The sequence below is a fragment of the Piliocolobus tephrosceles genome, chromosome X (assembly GCF_002776525.5).
Source record: "Piliocolobus tephrosceles isolate RC106 chromosome X, ASM277652v3, whole genome shotgun sequence".
NCBI classification, from domain to species: Eukaryota; Metazoa; Chordata; class Mammalia; order Primates; family Cercopithecidae; genus Piliocolobus; species Piliocolobus tephrosceles.
The window spans coordinates 94868569-94886595 of NC_045455.1; the positions used below are offsets into that span (position 1 = coordinate 94868569).

At 39.5% G+C, this 18027-nt stretch overlaps 1 protein-coding gene across 7 annotated transcripts in view; it reads right to left on the minus strand.

Moving 5' to 3' along the window:
• Nucleotides 1-176: 176 nt before the first annotated feature.
• XPO4 (exportin 4) overlaps nucleotides 177-18027 on the minus strand; it is a 104955-nt gene continuing 87104 nt past the window's right edge. For 2 of the 7 annotated variants that reach the window (XM_026454210.2, XM_026454209.2), the window contains 8 exons: nucleotides 11758-11917; nucleotides 11084-11253; nucleotides 10104-10278; nucleotides 7426-7719; nucleotides 6396-6576; nucleotides 3106-3224; nucleotides 1426-1556; nucleotides 179-547 (listed from right to left, as the gene is read on the minus strand). In XM_026454210.2, coding sequence (XP_026309995.1) covers nucleotides 412-547; nucleotides 1426-1556; nucleotides 3106-3224; nucleotides 6396-6576; nucleotides 7426-7719; nucleotides 10104-10278; nucleotides 11084-11253; nucleotides 11758-11917 — 1366 coding nt within the window. In that variant the 3' untranslated portion in view covers nucleotides 179-411. Of the gene's footprint in view, nucleotides 548-1425; nucleotides 1557-3105; nucleotides 3225-6395; nucleotides 6577-7425; nucleotides 7720-10103; nucleotides 10279-11083; nucleotides 11254-11757; nucleotides 11918-18027 lie in introns of all 7 variants that reach the window. The other 5 variants (XM_026454213.2, XM_026454214.2, XM_026454215.2 and 2 more) reach the window with 3 other exon arrangements.

Consider the following 18027-nt stretch of genomic DNA (forward strand, 5'->3'; position numbering starts at 1 on the left):
AAAAACCAGCTGAAATTACATTAGGACTTATAAATAGAAACATAGGACGATCATATATCCGCCAGTCCCTCCCCAGTCCAAAAAAGAAAAAGAGAGGGTTGGTTGTTATTCTATTTATTAAATCAATCTGAAATTTTCCTTAATGTTTAAAAAAAAAAAAAAAAGACATTGCAACTTGCTGTGGTATCTGAATAATCAATGATATCAAATTCCCTCAATATTTACCACATCAATCTTCAAGAACACAAAAAATAGTGGATGAGAATGTGTTCATGAAGAGTTGATCTCCAGGAAATAACAGTGAACAGGAAGTCACGGTTTCCTCGCCCCCAAAAGAATGGAAGCATTTCCTCATTTGAATGCAGAATTCTGTGCACCGACCATACTTTTGAAAGTAGATGATTTTCTGACCTACCACAGACATCTTACCTTCAGAAAGTGCCGTGTTGCTAGAAAAAGTGGTGAGTCTGTTTCTTGTGCTTTTGCACACTGTTCAGCTAACGGTGTCAGGGCCTCCAGGCAGAGCTGGCAAACCTCCGAACTCATTCTGATCATGAAGGTCAAAGAACAAACTCGATTGGATATATTCGATTTATAAAAGATAAAAAAAATTATAGCTAGTGTTAAATGGATGAGTGTTTCTAGAAATGAATACAGACACACAAGCGGACTCCTGGGCAATCTCTTCACTGAGTTATATAAGGAAAGAAGATTTCCAGTGTTCTTCAGATTGCCTGTAAGGGTTCTGGGTTTGAGCCTGGTGATGTACAGCTTGTTTCAGTTTATGATACATACAACTTATTAAAAAGTCATATTATTCTCTACAATCACAGCTACGACCAGAGACCCAGCTCAACATTACTAATGGGACCCTGATGAAGGGGTAACTCTGGAACCAGGGACCGAATGCCTCAGAGATCTGTGAAAGGACAGGACGAGGCAAACTAACAAAGGAAACAGAGCAGTTACAGAAGTGACAGGTTTTTGTTTTGTTTTTTTTTTGTTTGTTTGTTTTTTTTGAGACAGAGTTTCACTCTTGTTGCCAAGGCTGGAGTGCAATCGCGCAATCTCGGCTCACTGCAACCTCCGCCTCCCGGGTTCAAGCGATTCTCCTGCCTCAGCCTCCCAAGTGGCTGGGACTACAGGCACACACCACCACGCCCAGCTAATTTTTTGTATTTTTGTAGAGATGGGGTTTTACTATGTTGGCCAGGCTGGTCTCGAACTCCTGACCTCAGGTGATCCACCCGCCTTGGCCTCCCAAAGTGCTGGAATTACAGGTGTGAGCCACCGCGCCTGGTTTTTTAAAGAAATAAAATTGAACCACAAAAGAAAAACGAAAAATGTAAACTTAAAACACTTTTCTTTAAAGGAAGATCTTTTTCCCCAAATGACAAGTAACAATGATGTCCATTTAAAGGATATGATGTCATTCCTAATTCTAGGGAGTACATCAGACTTTTAAACAGATCCTCAGGAAGCTGTGGTATTTTTTCAGGAAAAATCTCACAAATAAATGTGATTAGTTTGTAGTATTGATTACAAAGGGTTGGAAACTGAAAAAGAAATATTAAATCATTTGGATGCTCATTAGTATCCAATTTTTATTTTCATCAATGCAATAAAGTAACTGACAAGCTTCTAAATATAATGATTTCTTTAAAACATGTACAAGATATGGAAAACATGAAGACCAAACTAAATGTAAAACCAGGTACAAATAAAGGGCATATTTTAGTAACTACTATGAAACAAAGTAACAGACAGTCTAAACAATTATCTTCTAGATAGTTAATAAAAGCCAAGGTCAATTTCAGATATTCTATGTTTACCCTGAAAAAGTAAACGAGGCAGCCAGATTTAAAATTATTAAACAACTTGAGAGTAAAACCTTTTTGTAAATGTATTTCCATTCAAGCATGTTGAAAAAATTCAAGGTTAATACAAATTGTAAAGACTATGCACAGAGCAGAGTATTCGGTCTTTACGCTTCCAAAAACATTCTTCCAGTTGTACTATCCTAGAGAACTGAGGTAAAAGTAGGTAATATGGTTCAACCACACTTAAGAAAAATACACACTTAAATGTTTACTGGCTTGTTTAAACAAGCCCTACCTGCAAACCAATATGAAGAGTTGACTAAACTTCCTCATCCTGCTGGCTGGCTGCTGCATGAATACCATGGATCATCAGCATTGTTTCCAATAGTTAGAGATGTTCTCAAGGAGGGAAGCACACGGCTCGACCCTGCTGTGCTGGCAGTCTGACAGGACCCACTCTTCTCGTACATACTCACCTTCTGGACACTTGTCAGCCTCTACTCTCGTACTTCCTCCTCCTCTCCCTCCTTGTCTTTATCCCGTGTGTGTGCACGCACACAGGCACATACACAAAGTCCTCCTTTCCTTTCCACCCATGTCCTCATCCCCACGCTTATCCCGCTATGAGAACTCATGACAAGAGACCCCCATGTCCTCATCCCCACGCTTATCCCGCTATGAGAACTCATGACAAGAGACCTCCCTCTAGGGTACTTATAGATGGTAGAAAAATGTTGCCTCACCGCCACCACACCCTCAATATTAACTGGCAAAACCAAGGCATAACGTAGTCAGAGCGTGCAAAAACTTGAAAACAGCATCAGTCTTGGATGTTTACCATCCCATTTTTACACGGTGCCCCTTGGAAAATGCCTTCCTCTGCTCAATCCTTTAACCTGAGAATGACGTTCAGGAAGTATCAGAGGAAAACACTGAAACTTTTAACTTACTTTATTCCCTTAGTGACAAATTATGAGGTAATCAAAACTGCTAACAGAATGTCGTTTCTAAAAGGACAGGCTTCTTTCTGTAGCACTCCCTGACAAAACGAGTCACTAATGTGTGGGTGCCTGCAGGACTCTGGGGCAGAAACAGAGACTGAGTAAGGGCCCATGTTACTGAGAAGCACGCACAAGTAACCATTAATGAAAATGCAAAAACTGCATCTTCATGTGCATTTAACAGATACAACTACTTAATTAAATCACAGACATATTCTTGTCTAAAGTATCTTTGAACTTCAATTACCTATGGTTGTATGTTGACATTCAATTTCATTAATTACCTTCAAGAGATCCTGTGACATCAAAGGCAGAATTAGGTTTACTCCGTACAACACAACATCTGCTGCTGACACAGATCTGTTTGCTGCTTGACCTGGCTCATGTCCTCTAAACACTTCATCTGTTAAAATAAAAGGATGCAGGCTTATGGTGGTAACATCGATAAATCTTCCAAGTGTGTATTCTACCTTTATGAAAATAAACTCACCTCTAGAGGCTAAATAAATCAATGAGTGAATAATAGAGAATCTGATCTCGTCCTGCCCAGTCTCTGGCGAGGAGATGGAGGGGACAGCACACCCAGGGGTGAAAAAAAGGATCTGAGACCCCAGTCCTGTGTCATCCTTTTGAGTTTTATTAGGGGATATGAGTACTTGATACGGAAGTATTGGGGAGGTTAAGAGCAAGGGACAGTCTAGAAATAAAACTAATGCTTAATCAATGTTTCGAAATATAAAATCTACTGGCATAGTAGCCATAATATGAAACAATTTCTATAGAAATATCCATTTGATTTCAAGTGCGTATATTATTATTTCTATAAAAATATTATTATTTCTAAGCTTAAAAGGAATGCAGGAAATACAGAAATTAAAATGTTACATAAAAAAGAAAGTAATTTTAAAAAGGACAACCAATATGACAAAGGTTATCATTCTTACTACATATGACTTATATCTAAATTAATGAGAATACTAAGACCTAAACAGATAAACTAACATCTCTAAACAAACATTTATCAAAGTCTTGATTCTAAAGGAAAACAGTCCATTCCAACTATTAATCAAGCAATACAAATGTTAAAAAGATACTACTTCTGATTCATTACATTAAAAATAATTTGTAAAAATGATAACATTTCATTGCTGGTAAGGATAAAATGTGGTTAACCTCAAAAGCAATATATTAAGACCATTTCAAGCATTCTATCTATTAAGGATATAATCAGAAATTCAGACAGCCTTGTCCATAGAAATGATCACTGCATCACCATTTATAAATGCAAAAAGGTAAATATTCCAGATGTCCAATATTAGGAAACAGGTTAAATTCCAAAATGTGGAATGCCACATAGCCATTAAAAATATCATCACAGATTCTAATGACAAGGGAAAGGTTAACACATTAAACAAAATGACAGAATATAAAATTGAATTTAGTTCACAGCTTGCCAGGAGTAAAAGCAAAACAAAAGCAAGCTTGTCTTTAGAGCATGATCACAAAGAAAACTGAATAAAAATAACCAAAAAAGAAATTCCTAAAATGGAATGTACAGTTGACTCTGGATGGTGTCCAAAAGTAAGCATGATTTTTCTGTCTCTATATTTACAATATTTTTCTATTAAGGGCATATTTCTTATAACAACAACAACAAAAAGATCAAATGAGGGGTATGTGTCTACTTAAAATCCACTTGTTAAGCCTAATGCTGAACTTCTCCCCTGGAATCTGAAAATAAGACAAATCTGGTAGTATGTCAGAAACAACTAGGAAATGTAGTCAAAATATAGATTTCTAGAGTTAGCAGGTCTGAGAAGGGGCCTGAGTGGGGGCATAGAATCAGAATCCAAGAAAATGATTATACTATGTCTAGAAATGAAAAATTTGAAACAATTAGCTGATTTATGATACACAGGGTAATCATGACAGTAAATCAGCTAAACATATACATGTTTTATCTCTGAGTCTTAACATTTAGTTACAGATTTCTCTGGGTACAAGGTTCTTAGCCTGGGGTCCTGACACACCTGGAAAATTTATAGGTTTCCAAGAGTCCATGAACCAACTAATACTGTATTAGTAAGAGGTTAAGAATGCTGGGCACAGTGGCTCACACCTGTAATCCCACCACTTTGTGAGGCTGAGGTGGGAGAAGCATTTGAACCTGAGGTTGAGGCTGCAAAGAGCTATGATCACGCCACTACACGCTAGCCTGGATGGCAGAGGGAGATCCTGCCTCTCAAACAACAACAAGGAAAAAAAGAAAAAGTTAGGAACTCCTGGATTAGGCAGAAATGACCTGAAGAAAGTTAGAAAACTTGGGTGAGAGGCTGGGCCTAAAAACAGACCAGAAAGAATTCACTGAGGAAAAGTGAATTTGTACAGTGCTTTTCAGACTATCTCACCTTGGTACCCCTAGTTAACTGCAAAAATCAATCAATAAATAAACAGTAAACCTTCTACACTGTGAAGTTGATGGTACCTAGCTCAGGGCAGATACTAGAAAAACCATGGCCCAAGAATAAAAAAAAAGAAAAAGAAAAAAAAAAAAAAAAACAACCATAGGCCAGTGAATAAGGAATATGACAAAAATAAGGAAACAGAACAATCTAAAGGATTGGGATAAAAAAGTGGGTATTATAGCACCCAACTTAGAATCTTACAACAAGGAAGGAGCCAAAAATATCCACCACCCTACATGTCTGCACAACATATAACAGGAGAGGCTAGATATGACTCATTTTTCTCTTATGAAACAGGATCCATTTTGTTTGAAGGCAAGGTGGGCAGTGGCATAGGAGGGAAGTGAACTCTACAGCACTGAAAACTACACAAATATATGAGGCTTAAATTACTGATCCGGGTCTTGCCTGTAACAGCAACTATCTTTTACCTACTGATTGTGAGACACAATGCTAGGCACCAAAGACACTTGACAGCTGATCCTTCAAACACGCCGAAAGGTATTTATTATGATACCCATTTGACCAGCTAGTAAAGGCACAGGCAGGCGAATCCACTCCCCCATCATCCTGTAGGTGAGACACTAGGCTAGGTCTTCAAAGTGTGGGCTGTGAACTCCAGAGAGCAGTGCTTCCCATCCCAACAGGGCTTTCCAAGCTGCACTCCGGAAACTGCGAGGGTTTGCTGGGGTGGCCACCTTGGGGGACATGGGAAGAGACTGGCCTCTGGAGTCATAGGCTGGGATTTGAATCCCAGTCCTGGTTAAGTATCTGTGGCCAAGTGACTTAAGCTCTCTATGCCTCTGTTTCCTCATCTATAAAGTGAGAATAACATAGGACTGACTCCACACCATTGTGAAAGGTAAGAACAGTGCTTGGCATTTAGTAAGATGTGAATGAATGAGAGATACTATTTCCATTATTCTCACAAGAGGAAAGCCAAGCAAGAGGGCCGCTGGTCCCCACCCTCGCTTCAACCACAGAGATCTCCTTTCTTTTATTCCACAAATCGAACGTCCTCATAAGATGTCTCTTACAGAAAACAATCCTTTGCTTTAATAAAAAGGAGGGTAACAACAAAGTTTAAAACCCATCACGTTACATTTTACCTGTATCACTGAAATCTATGAATTCTTTGGACAGCAGGTTAGTAAGAAGCTCCATAATGAGAAGCAGGTCTTGGTATTGCTCTTCTTCCGCTGTAACATCTATTCTTTGCCGCCCTAAATTATTCTTGGAATATACTTGCAACAAAGTAAGGCAGGCTTCATATAAGTTCATAGCTTTGGACTGCAAAAAAAAAAAAATGCACAAATTATGCTACTTGGTAGAATCTATTTGAGAAACAAACACTGATATTAAAGAAATTTAAAAGTATATAAATTAACTCTGAATTCCAAGAGTAGCAATAATGCTTGCTTTAAACTACATTAAAACAATAATTATTTCTAAAAAGCATATATTAATAATTATTTTTAAAATTTTACCCCTTTTCTTTTTTTCTTTTTTTTTTTTTTTGAGACGGAGTTTGGCTCTGTTGCCCGGGCTGGAGTGCAGTGGCCGGATCTCAGCTCACTGCAAGCTCCGCCTCCCGGGTTTACGCCATTCTCCTGCCTCAGCCTCCTGAGTAACTGGGACTACAGGCGCCCGCCACCTCGCCCGGCTAGCTTTTTGTATTTTTTAGTAGAGACGGGGTTTCACCGTGTTAGCCAGAATGGTCTCGATCTCCTGACCTCGTGATCCACCCGTCTCGGCCTCCCAAAGTGCTGGGATTACAGGCTTGAGCCACCGCACCCGGCCAATTTTACCCCTTTTCTAACAAAATTTTAGGACAAAAATTTATATTCAGGTGCAGCAAACCACCATGGCACACATATACCTATGTAACAAATCTGAACATTCTGCACATATAACATATATCCTGTTTCTTTTTACAAGATATATATAAAAAAAATTATATTCACTCAACATGACTTTCTCTGAATTAGAAGTTCTTTTTAAAAATCTTTTTGAAAATCTTTTGGAGGAATAAAAATATTATTTAAGATAATACTAATCAAATTTGAAGTGAAGATCTATTATTTTATTACAGCTTTAAAGGGTTTTAATCCTGAAGGGATAAAATTAGAAAGTGCTTACCTCTCCAAGATAGCATATCTGTTTATGTGCAACTTCAACAAAAACTTCTATAATGAGATTGACAGTCTCTGGGGTATTCTTGTAAACTTCCATCAACCCAATGCAATTGGTAAGGAAGTCCATTAAAAAATTAAACAGGATTGCTACGTTGTCAATCTGGGTAGCCTCCGCAATGCCACACAGGGCCTCCAGTGTGGCAGTGATTTCCTGCTTGACTTCCTCTTGCTGACACATCTGCTGGAAGTTTTCTTGGTTTATTACTCTTAAGAATCGCTGCTGAAGTGGCTGAAGAACCTGTAAAAATAAACCAGGAATTCTCTTAAAGCTCAGTTCACATGCTTTATTTCCTCTGCTTGGATAAATATTCACTTTCCAAAACATTTCTAATTGTTGGAGGCAGGACAAGCACATAAAGAATATCTACACCAGACTTTACATTCCCCATTTTGAGGGTCATCCTAACTTCCGGCTCATGTAAAGACAGAACACCCAAAGCATGGGACATAACTTTCTCCCTGCCACTCAAAGAATTCTGCCATTTCCCTCCATCTCCCTCCAAGTAATTAGCCAAAAAGGAAAAAACAAAGATAAACTTTATTTACAAAATCAGACAGCAAGCCACATTTGGCCTATGGGCTGCAGCCTGCCAACCTCTACAGAGTGAAGCCCAACACAAAGCTCTCGCCTGTTTTTTTTTTTTTCCTTTTTCCCTTACCTAATTCCTCTTGGCACAGAATATAACTTCAGTTAATCAGTCCTGCCCTGTATATAAGAGTACTCATATTCAAGAGGACAGTATCTTAATTCGACTTAAAGCTGTCCGTATGATAATACAGTTGTTTAAAATAAAAATATTTAGTCAGTCTCGTTTCCCCTGGATTTGAAGTCACAAACAACTGCCTAATTCCAATACTGTGCCCCTTCTCAAACCCTAAGGGCCCTCTAGACACAAGCACTGCAGGCTGGCAACCTACACACATACTGGCAACTCTTGGTCCTTGATTTAAAGCCTATTAAAGCCTGTGGTCCCAGCATTTTGGGAGGCCGAGATGGGAGGATCACGTGGTCAGGAGATCAAGACCATCCTGGCTAACCTGGTGAAACCCCATCTCTACTAGAAAATACAAAAAACTAGCCGGGTGCGGTGGCGGCGCCTGTAGTCCCAGCTACTCAGGAGGCTGAGGCAGGAGAATGGCGTGAACCCGGGAGGCGGAGCTTGCAGTGAGCTGAGATCCGGCCACTGCACTCCAGCCTGGGCGACAGAGCGAGACTCTGTCTCAAAAAAAATAATAATAATGTGCCCACGGTTGTTATGGGTCAAACTGTGTCCCTCAAAAACTCGTATGTGGAAATCCAAACACCAGGACATGAACTTATTTGATAATAGAGTTGGCTGGACGTGGTGGCTCACGCCTGTAATCCCAGTGTTTTGGAAGGTTGAGGTGGGCGGATTACCTGAGGTCAGGAGACCAGCCTGGCCAACATGGCAAAACCGCAGCTCTACTAAAAATACAAAAATTAGCCGGGCGTGGTGGTGTGCACCTGTAGTCCCACCTACTCGGGAGGCTGAGACAGGAGAATCGCTTGACCCAGGAGGCAGAGGTTGCAGTGAGCCGAGATCACACCACTGCACTCCAGCCTGAGTGACAGAGCAAGACTCCATCTCAAAGAAAAAAAGAAGAAGAAAATAGGGTTGCCGTAGATGTAATTAGTTCAGATGAGATCATACCAGAATAGCGTGGACCCCTAATTTAATATAACTGATATAGAAAGGGGAAGTGTGGATGCAGACACACACAGCGGGAGCATGTGAAGATGAAGGCAGGGATCAGGGTGATGCATTTACAAATCAAGGAATGCCAAAGACTCCCAGCAAGCTACCAGAGGCTATAGTTTTCCCATATAGCCTTCAGAAAGAACAAATCCCGCAGACACCTTATAGCGTGGACTTCCAGCCTCCAGAAGCAGGAAAAAACAAATTTCTATTGTGGTATTTTGTTACAGCAGCCCTAGGAAATGACTATCATGGTTAATGTGCATCCTATTCGAGACAGGAGAATGTTTCCTCAATCCCTAATGACGATTTAATAAGCCAGTCCATGCTCTCAATTGAGTTGGGAAAAATGTGCCTAAAATGCAGAACACTTGATAATATTCAATGTCATCACACACAGGCAAGTACAGACAAATTATAACATTTGTTAAATAAGAAGCTTCAACCCCTTCATTAGGAGAAAAAAAGTATCAGAAAAGCTATGACTGGGCCAGGCATAGTGGCTGCTCACACCTGTAATCCCAGCACTCTGGGAGGCCAAGGCGGGCAGATTGCCTGAGGCCAGGAGTTTGAGACCAGCCTGGCCAACATGGCAAAATCCCGTTTCTACTAAAAATACAAAAATTAGCTGGGTATGGTGGCATGAGTCTGTAGTCACTTGGGAGGCTGAGGCAGGAGAATTGCTTGGACCCAGGAGGTGGAGGCTGCAATGAGCTGAGATTGCACCACTGCACGCCAGCCTGGGCAACAGAGTAAGACCCTGTCTCAAAAATAAAAAAATAAAAAGAAAGAAAAGCTATGACCGATACGTTCATGTCCCCAGAGACTCTTTTACGGCAATGCATAGATGAAGGAACTACAGAGTTACACAAAAGGGCGCAATCAGAATAGAAGGCACTGTTACCTCTGTCCAATACTGCTGTTTGGTTTCCGTGTCCATATGTGCAAAACCTCCTAACACTAGAGCCTTCATCAATGTCCTCTGCACAGGACTTGACAAGAAATTGAGAGGTGGGCTTCGGCTTGCAAACTGCTTAGCTAAGTTCCACCAGTTCTCACACTGAATTACTAAGTTTGCCCTACAGGTAGAAATAACAAAACATAAGATGTATTACTATATATACACATACACACAAAGAAAACAAAAATAAAAAATAGCTAGATTTAATTACTTTTAAAGCAAAGTACAGTAAACAGGATAGACTTTGAAGTCACATAGGCTTACATTCAAATCCCACTAGTTGTTTGCCGATGTGAAATTTATTTAACCTCTATCAATCATCACTTCTCTATAATCTGCAAAATAGGAATAGTAACCGTCTCACAGGGCTGAGACTGATATAATGATTAAACGAGATACTACCTATGACGTGCTTAGAAGAGTACATAGTAAATTATAAGAATTCAATAAACCAGCCAATGACAATGGTAATAATAACAATGATATTCCTATACAGTAAGAACAACGAAAACATTTCTAGAATTGTTGTAGAAAGCACTAAAAATTTTACTTTCCAACATTAAATTTTAAATATCAGTATTTAATATTTAAAATGGAGATAAGATGTCTAAAAATTCAAAAGAGCACATTCCACATAAAAGTGTCCGCAACACTATAAATTACTAATGTGTTACTCACAGGGCTTTGATACCAAATCCTGAAGGAGTCAATGTAATGCTCAATTATAAGAAGGGAAAGCTCTATTTGCATTTGTAATAACAGTGTGATATAGTTTTTAAAATGCACTATTCCAAAAATGTAGGCTCTAGCTAGAATTAGGACCGTGTAACCATTTGCCTGTTCAAAGGACTACACTAGGAAGGGAAAAAGAGTTTCTCACCGACACACATACACACACAGTCAGCCTCCAACAATGAGCTAACCTTTCTCTTCTTTCCACCAAAGTGACAAGGAGCTGCACAGTGTCATTTGCAAGGTCCTGCTCACTACTCCAGACCGAGAGGTTACTGATGACTTTTTGTAAGAGGTAGCCAATTATCCACTGAGAACCCTCTGTATCTGCTCCGAACGCTGTACTGAATGGCAGGCTTATCTTAAGAGAGGAAACAAAATTTTAAGGTAAGCAAGAAAGATCAACTCAAGAAAAAAAAAAAAAAAAACAGAAAAATCAAACTGAAATCAGTATCTAATCTGAAGCAGCGCTTACTTCACATCAACTTTACAAGCAGGTACTCATTTTCACAGGTCAAAACAAAAGACATCCTCAATCCACTCACATTTTCCAGTGTGATTTCTGTTATTCCCATAGTATTAAAAAACTAACATAATATTACACCAAATACAAAAAAACATAATCTATTCCCAAATAATAATCTTTATCTTCAATAGTGGTTAAAATAAACTAAATCAAGTGATGTGCTCTGAAACACACATTAAAACAGCATTCCAGTCATGTAATTCTCTTCAACATACAAAATGTTGAACTGCTCTTAAACAGTTACATTTTGATGAAAAACCCACCAAGAAAAATGTTCCTGCTTCTATAACTGCCATCATCACAAATCCAAATGAAGTTTTAACAGTTTTACATTCTGACCTGATCATACAGTTTTTCATCCACCAGGAGATAAGTCTTTGCCCAGCGTTTTAAAAACCAAACAATATCTTTGCCCATCTGAGGACTTAGTAGATGAGTGAGATCTGCTCTTATTGCTCGAGATTCAACTTCTGAAACTCTGAGAATGGCAGACAACAGCCTGTAAGTATAAAACAGAAATCATTCATTCTTGGATTTATTTAGTGGTTGTCTAACTGTATTCTCTTCCTTAAAAGTCCTTTTTGGTCTTTCAATTACCTGAATTTAGGTCAGGCTATACTTGAAAATTTCATCAATAGAATTTTAGACAAGTGTCCTACATTATTTCTGATCTTTCACGAAGCAGGAGACACGATAAAGAAAGGAAGAGTCAACACTAAAGATGTCCTTCTGCTGAAGTTGTAACCACATGCGGGAATCTCAGCATTACTAGCTAAACAGAATTTTCAGGTTCAAAACTTTCAGATTTTCAGGAGAAATACATCAAATTAAATCTTCAGAGTACATGCCAAATTCTTTTAGCATGTACTACTTAGCATCACTACTTAAAACTACCCTGGTTAGTATGGTTTGTGGTTTTATGTCATGATCATGTTATAGTACAAGATCTGGGTGTTATCTAGAAAGTTTGAATATTGAGCCTTGTTTAAATCTAATCTAGTAAACTTGATTCTTCACGGTATTTTTAAATAAAACTCTTGCTAGAAAGATTACCTGTGTAAGTACACATATTGTCCTTTCCTCCACTACATAATTCATATGGTCGTGTGGTGTCAATCACATGGCGTGACATGCAAACAGAAATGTCTTTGTTGAGGACGGCATATAATCAGAAGTGATATATATTTAACTTGACTTTAGCCAAAAGGCAAGGAAGCAAAGGATGTAACAGAAAGAACCCATTACACACCAAAGAATATCAGTGCTGAGAAAAGAATTCTCATCACTCAAATTTGGTTTATGCTCCTTTACTAGTGCTCTCAGGAAGCCTGAAATGATCTCATTATGAAATCATACAAACATGTTTCAGTTCTTTACCCCACTGCATGGCCCGCTGTCACTGCCCTCATCTTCCTGCAGCCTCCCCAGGGTCACTGCCCTTCCTCCCTTCTTCTAGCCATCTGCCTCCTCTTTCCCAGTCTCTACAGCAGCATCCTCTTCTCCTGACCTCCTTCTTTAAATCAGGAGGTTTTTAAGGTTCCAGCCCAGAATCTCTTCTATTTTTTTCTTTTTGAGACAGAGTTGCTCTGTCACCCAGGCAGCAGTATGCTCAGACACAATCACGGTTCACTGCAGCTTTAACTTTCTGGGTTCGAGCGATCCTCCTGCCTGAGTCTCTCAAGTAGCTGGGACTACAGGCAAACACTACCACACCAGGCCGATTTACAAAATTTTTTTAAAGATGGGGTTTCATCATGTCACCCAGGCTAGTCGTGAACTCCTGAGCTCAAGCAATCCTCCCACCTTGGCCTCCCAAAGTGTTGGGATTACAGGCATGAGCCACCATGCCCAGCCTTCTTCACTGCACGCACACTTCCTATACCACCAGTGCTCAAACGTTAAAAAAATTTTTTAGGGTGTATGTGAACAACAACAAAACAAACCAACAAAACCCCAACAATCTCCCAATACAGTAATACATTTAAGTTGCAGATATGTCGAAATTTCCGGTAAGATTAAATCATTTTAAATATATATTCCAGTCTAACAAAATTCAAAATAAAATGGTTACATTAACACTTTACATTTATGCATTGGAGTTTTGTTATCGTAATGTTCTGGTGCCCACTATAATCCATTAAAAATGTAAACAAATTTTCCTTATTTTTATTTCAATTTAATTTTCCATAGAACATTATCCTAATATAATTTTTATGTTCCAGTATTTTACTCATCATACCACATACTCTGACACAAACGTCTACATATTGAAAGATAACTTTTAAACATTTTCAATGACCATAAGACCGTGTTTAAAAATGTCTTCTGGATTGAGTTATCATTATGATACTTAAAACTAGACAACTGAGCAAAACAATATAAATTTAAATAAATTATTAAACATAAATAAACACAAACGTAAAAGTGTATGCATCTCTTAGTGTGATTAACTTGGTAGGGTTCTTTTCCCACTTAGTTCATGTATCTTTGAATGAACATCACCTATTGCCAGATGAGCAAGTTCAGCATGATTTGATTCCTATTTTTCCTTTTGATATAAGTACTGAGAAAATTTCATATAAGTAGAACCTATTTTTAAAATAGCAGAATCACCCAATTATTTGTATTTCTTCCAAGTTATATGCCAAAAATCACAGCGATCTACCAACATAAATTATTTTTAATAATCTCTTAGTTGATGTGATTAGGTCCTCTTCATGTTATTTGATGCAAAGGGCTGAAACCTGCCAACTGTCCACTCACTAGTGACTCAGTCACTTAGTGCCACACTGTTTGCAACCGTCCCTCTCCCCTGTAGGGTTTTACATGCCTCCCAATCCACACGTTCAGAGGTAGAAGTGAGAACTTTGGCCTTTCTTTTGTAAAGTGGAAGAAACATCAATGAAAGAGCCACTCAGCCTGAGTCAGGCAGGTCCAGGGGAGGCGCCCAGGGGCCTTTCTTCTACCTCAGAAGTACCTCATAACCCAAGAACCTTTCTCCATCTTCATTCCAAGACTACTAAGGAAAATGCTTCCTAACTTGCCTTGCCACCCTTTAAATTGATCACCCATGGAATAGTATCTCTAAAATAATTTGATCACTTCTCGGCTGTAAATCCTTGTCAGTACTTCTACTCCCACTTTATCAGCCCCACCCACAGCATCCTCCCTGCCTCTCCACCCTCATCCCCCTACCAAGGCCATCGCCCTGCCCTCCTGGGTCACACACCAGCTACACCTAAGTTCCTCTCACTTGAGCAGGGCTCTCTTACAGCATCGAACCAGAGGGACTCCATCTTGAGTGAGGGCTAGGAAATGACGCTGGGACCTGATGGGCTGCATTCCCAGAAAGTCAAGCACTCCCTATTCTCTAGATGTTTACAGTGAAGGGAACAAATGAGTAAGATTTTACTAAACAGACCCAGACTTGGGAGTGTCCAGATATTCTGACATCTGTAGAACAAAAGCATTCCTAATATTGCTTAAAAGACAGCAGTACTGATTCTTGCAAAATATAGTAATTAAGAAAATTAATCCTTTATCACAAACTCTTGTAGCAAAGCACATCGCCCCATGATCTTTTTTTATTATTTATACACACACACACACACACAAGAATTGTGCCTCTGGTGGACGCGTTCCTCCTCTTACTTTCTTATTTCTTATTTTCAGGAACTTCCTGCTTTGTCTGTGGAGTAGCCATTCTTTTATTCCTTTACTTTCTTAATAAACTTGCTTTCACTTTACTCTATGGACTCGCCCTGAATTCTTTCTTGCGCAAGATCCGAGAACCCTCAGGGACCCCATTCCAGTAACATCGCTGCTCATGCTATTGTCACTGCCCGAAGTACTCTTATGTTTCAAGAAGCCACCTCTGGTTCTCCTCTGCCCATAGATCAGGGGAACCAGGAGCTCCTGTAACACCCATACACACTTCTAACTGTGCCCTCAGATGCTGCACGCAGGGGAGTTGAAATCCAACTGATAAAAACATCAAAATATTTTTAAATTGTTGATATTCCAAGATTAATACCCCATTCCTACTTCAATTTCTTAAAGCACTGTATCTACAAATATATTCCAAACAGCACTCAGTTTCTCATATTTTCCAAGTCAATCCTAGATTACATTTGTACGTCATAAATCCAAAGTCAACACAATAAATCAAACAGAGCTTTCTTTAACTTCTCACAACCTCCAGTATCGGTTTAAGCCACCATGATCTTTCTCTTGGATTACTGCAATTTGTTTCCTAACTGGTCTCCTGGCTTCCATCACTTACTCTCAGGTTTTTTTTGCATTTTTTTTTCTTGAGACAGGGTCTTGCTGTGTCGCCCAGGATGGAGGGCAGTGGTGCGATCTCAGCTCACTGTAACCTCTGCCTCCCAGGTTCAAGCGATTATTGTGCCTCACCCTCCTGAGTAGCTGGGACTACAGGAGGCGAGCACCACGATGCCCGGCTAATTTTTTGCATTTAGTAGAGACGGGGTTTCAACATTGCCCCGTCTGGTCTTGAACTTCTGAGCTAGGGCAATCTGCCCACGATGGCCTCCCATAGTGCTAGAATCCAAGCGTGAGCCACGGTGCCCAGCCTCCAACATTTACTCTCAATGCAGCAGAGTAAACTTCTTAACATTTAAGTTACTCTTCTGCTCAAAACCCTACAATGGCATGCCGCTTCATTCAGAACAAAAGCCAAAGATGTTACAAAGGCCTAAGACCTTATCTGTTTTCCTTCTACTTTCCTAACTCCATCTCCTACAAAATTCCACCTTACTCTGCTCAACCCACCACGGCACTCTTGCTGTTCTTGAACGTGCCGGGCAGGCGCAGGGCCTTTGCATTCACTGTCTATTTTGCTTGGAATGCTCTCCCCGCAGACACCTCCATGGCCTGGCTTACCAGCCTCACACCTCTGCTCCCATCACCTTCTAAATAAAGCCAACACTGACCACACTAATGACAGCTACAACAAGCCCTACTGATACTCACTCTAGCTTTTTACCTGTCACATTTGTTGTCTTCTAACAGACTACATAATTTACTTATTTATTCTCTCTCCTTTACAAAGAGCTTTAAAAGCAGAGCGACTTCTATCTGTTTTGTTCAAATACCCAAAGGCTCCCTGTTACGCAGTCAATAATTATTTCTCAAATGATACCTGTTTTAAGAAATGTGAGCTGCTTTTTTAGTGAAACAAAAAACGTTTCTACCATATAACATTACATTTCATATTAATTCTTTAGATTAAAAATGTGGTGAGTTTTTTTTTGGTCCCAATCCTCCATAGTCTGTGCTCTCAGATACCAAAATGTGTCGCTCCCACACTAACACCTGGGACTGACAAAAATTGAAAAAGCACTTAAAATATAAGGAAAGCACTCCTAATGCTACTGCCCAAGCAAACAATACAACAAAGAATATATAATATGACAGCACCCTGAAATGAACTGCTTTTTAAATTAACATTCACCACCAACCAAACCAGAGCAAAGCACTGATTTCCAGAGACACTAAATCTAATGACTATAGTAATCCTAAAATGAAGATGTCACTTTTTCAATAAAGTATGATTTTATTTCAAACAAGACAATGCAACAATAAAGGAAATAAATTTCCCAACATATCCTTGGTTATCAGCTTAATATTTCAACTATTTTTTTAAAAGCCACATTTTCTATTGCATGTTTAAATGATATCCATATATTTTTGCATTCCAAAAAGAATAAAGAGAACAGCATCCTGTTTGAGTTACTGGTTTTGCAGCTGATAAAAACCAATGTTATTATCATTACTGACATCTCTGCTTGCAACCTACATTTAAAATAAAGATACTGAAATTTTACATGTTGTTTTCAAATCCACGTTTAGGAACTTTTTTTTTTTTGGGAGACAGAGTCTTGCTCTGTCGCCAGGCTGGCGTGCAGTGGTATGATCTGAGCTCACTGCAACCTCCGCCTCCCAGGTTCAAGCGATTCTCCTGCCTCAGCCTCCCGAGTAGCTGGGACTACAGGTGTGCACCACCATACCCAGCTAATTTTTGTATTTTTAGTAGAGACGGGTTTCACCATGTTGGTCAGGATGGTCTCAACCTCTTGACCTCGTGATCTGCCCGCCTCAGCCTCCCAAAGTGCTGGGATTGCAGGCGTGAGTCACTGCACCTGGCCAGAACATTTTTAATACAGGTTTACCCCTCCTTAATTTCATCATTAAGAATTACCGAAAATGTTGCCATTAGTAGTAGAAAGATTAAAGTGAATTGTTTCATTTGAGGCACTCTCCTGCTTCTAACAGGGCTCTTCAGTTTCACATTTAGAATAAATATTTCCATTTTTTGAGATACGAATTATCTATCATTTTCCATGAGAAAGCCACCGAAACACAGTTTTAGCTTTTATGAGCGAGACTTAACGTTCACCTGGTCCCCTTCGTTTAGGGCGCCTGCATGCATCAGTACCGCCCTCTGAGGGACAGGCGCTATGTTCATAACTACATCCAATGTCCCTTCCAGGTCTCATCGTATTCAGAATAATCTGACATTTCTCTTCTTCAGTACTAGGGATAGCTGTCAACTCTCACTAGAGTGGCATTGCCTAAATATACTGAGTA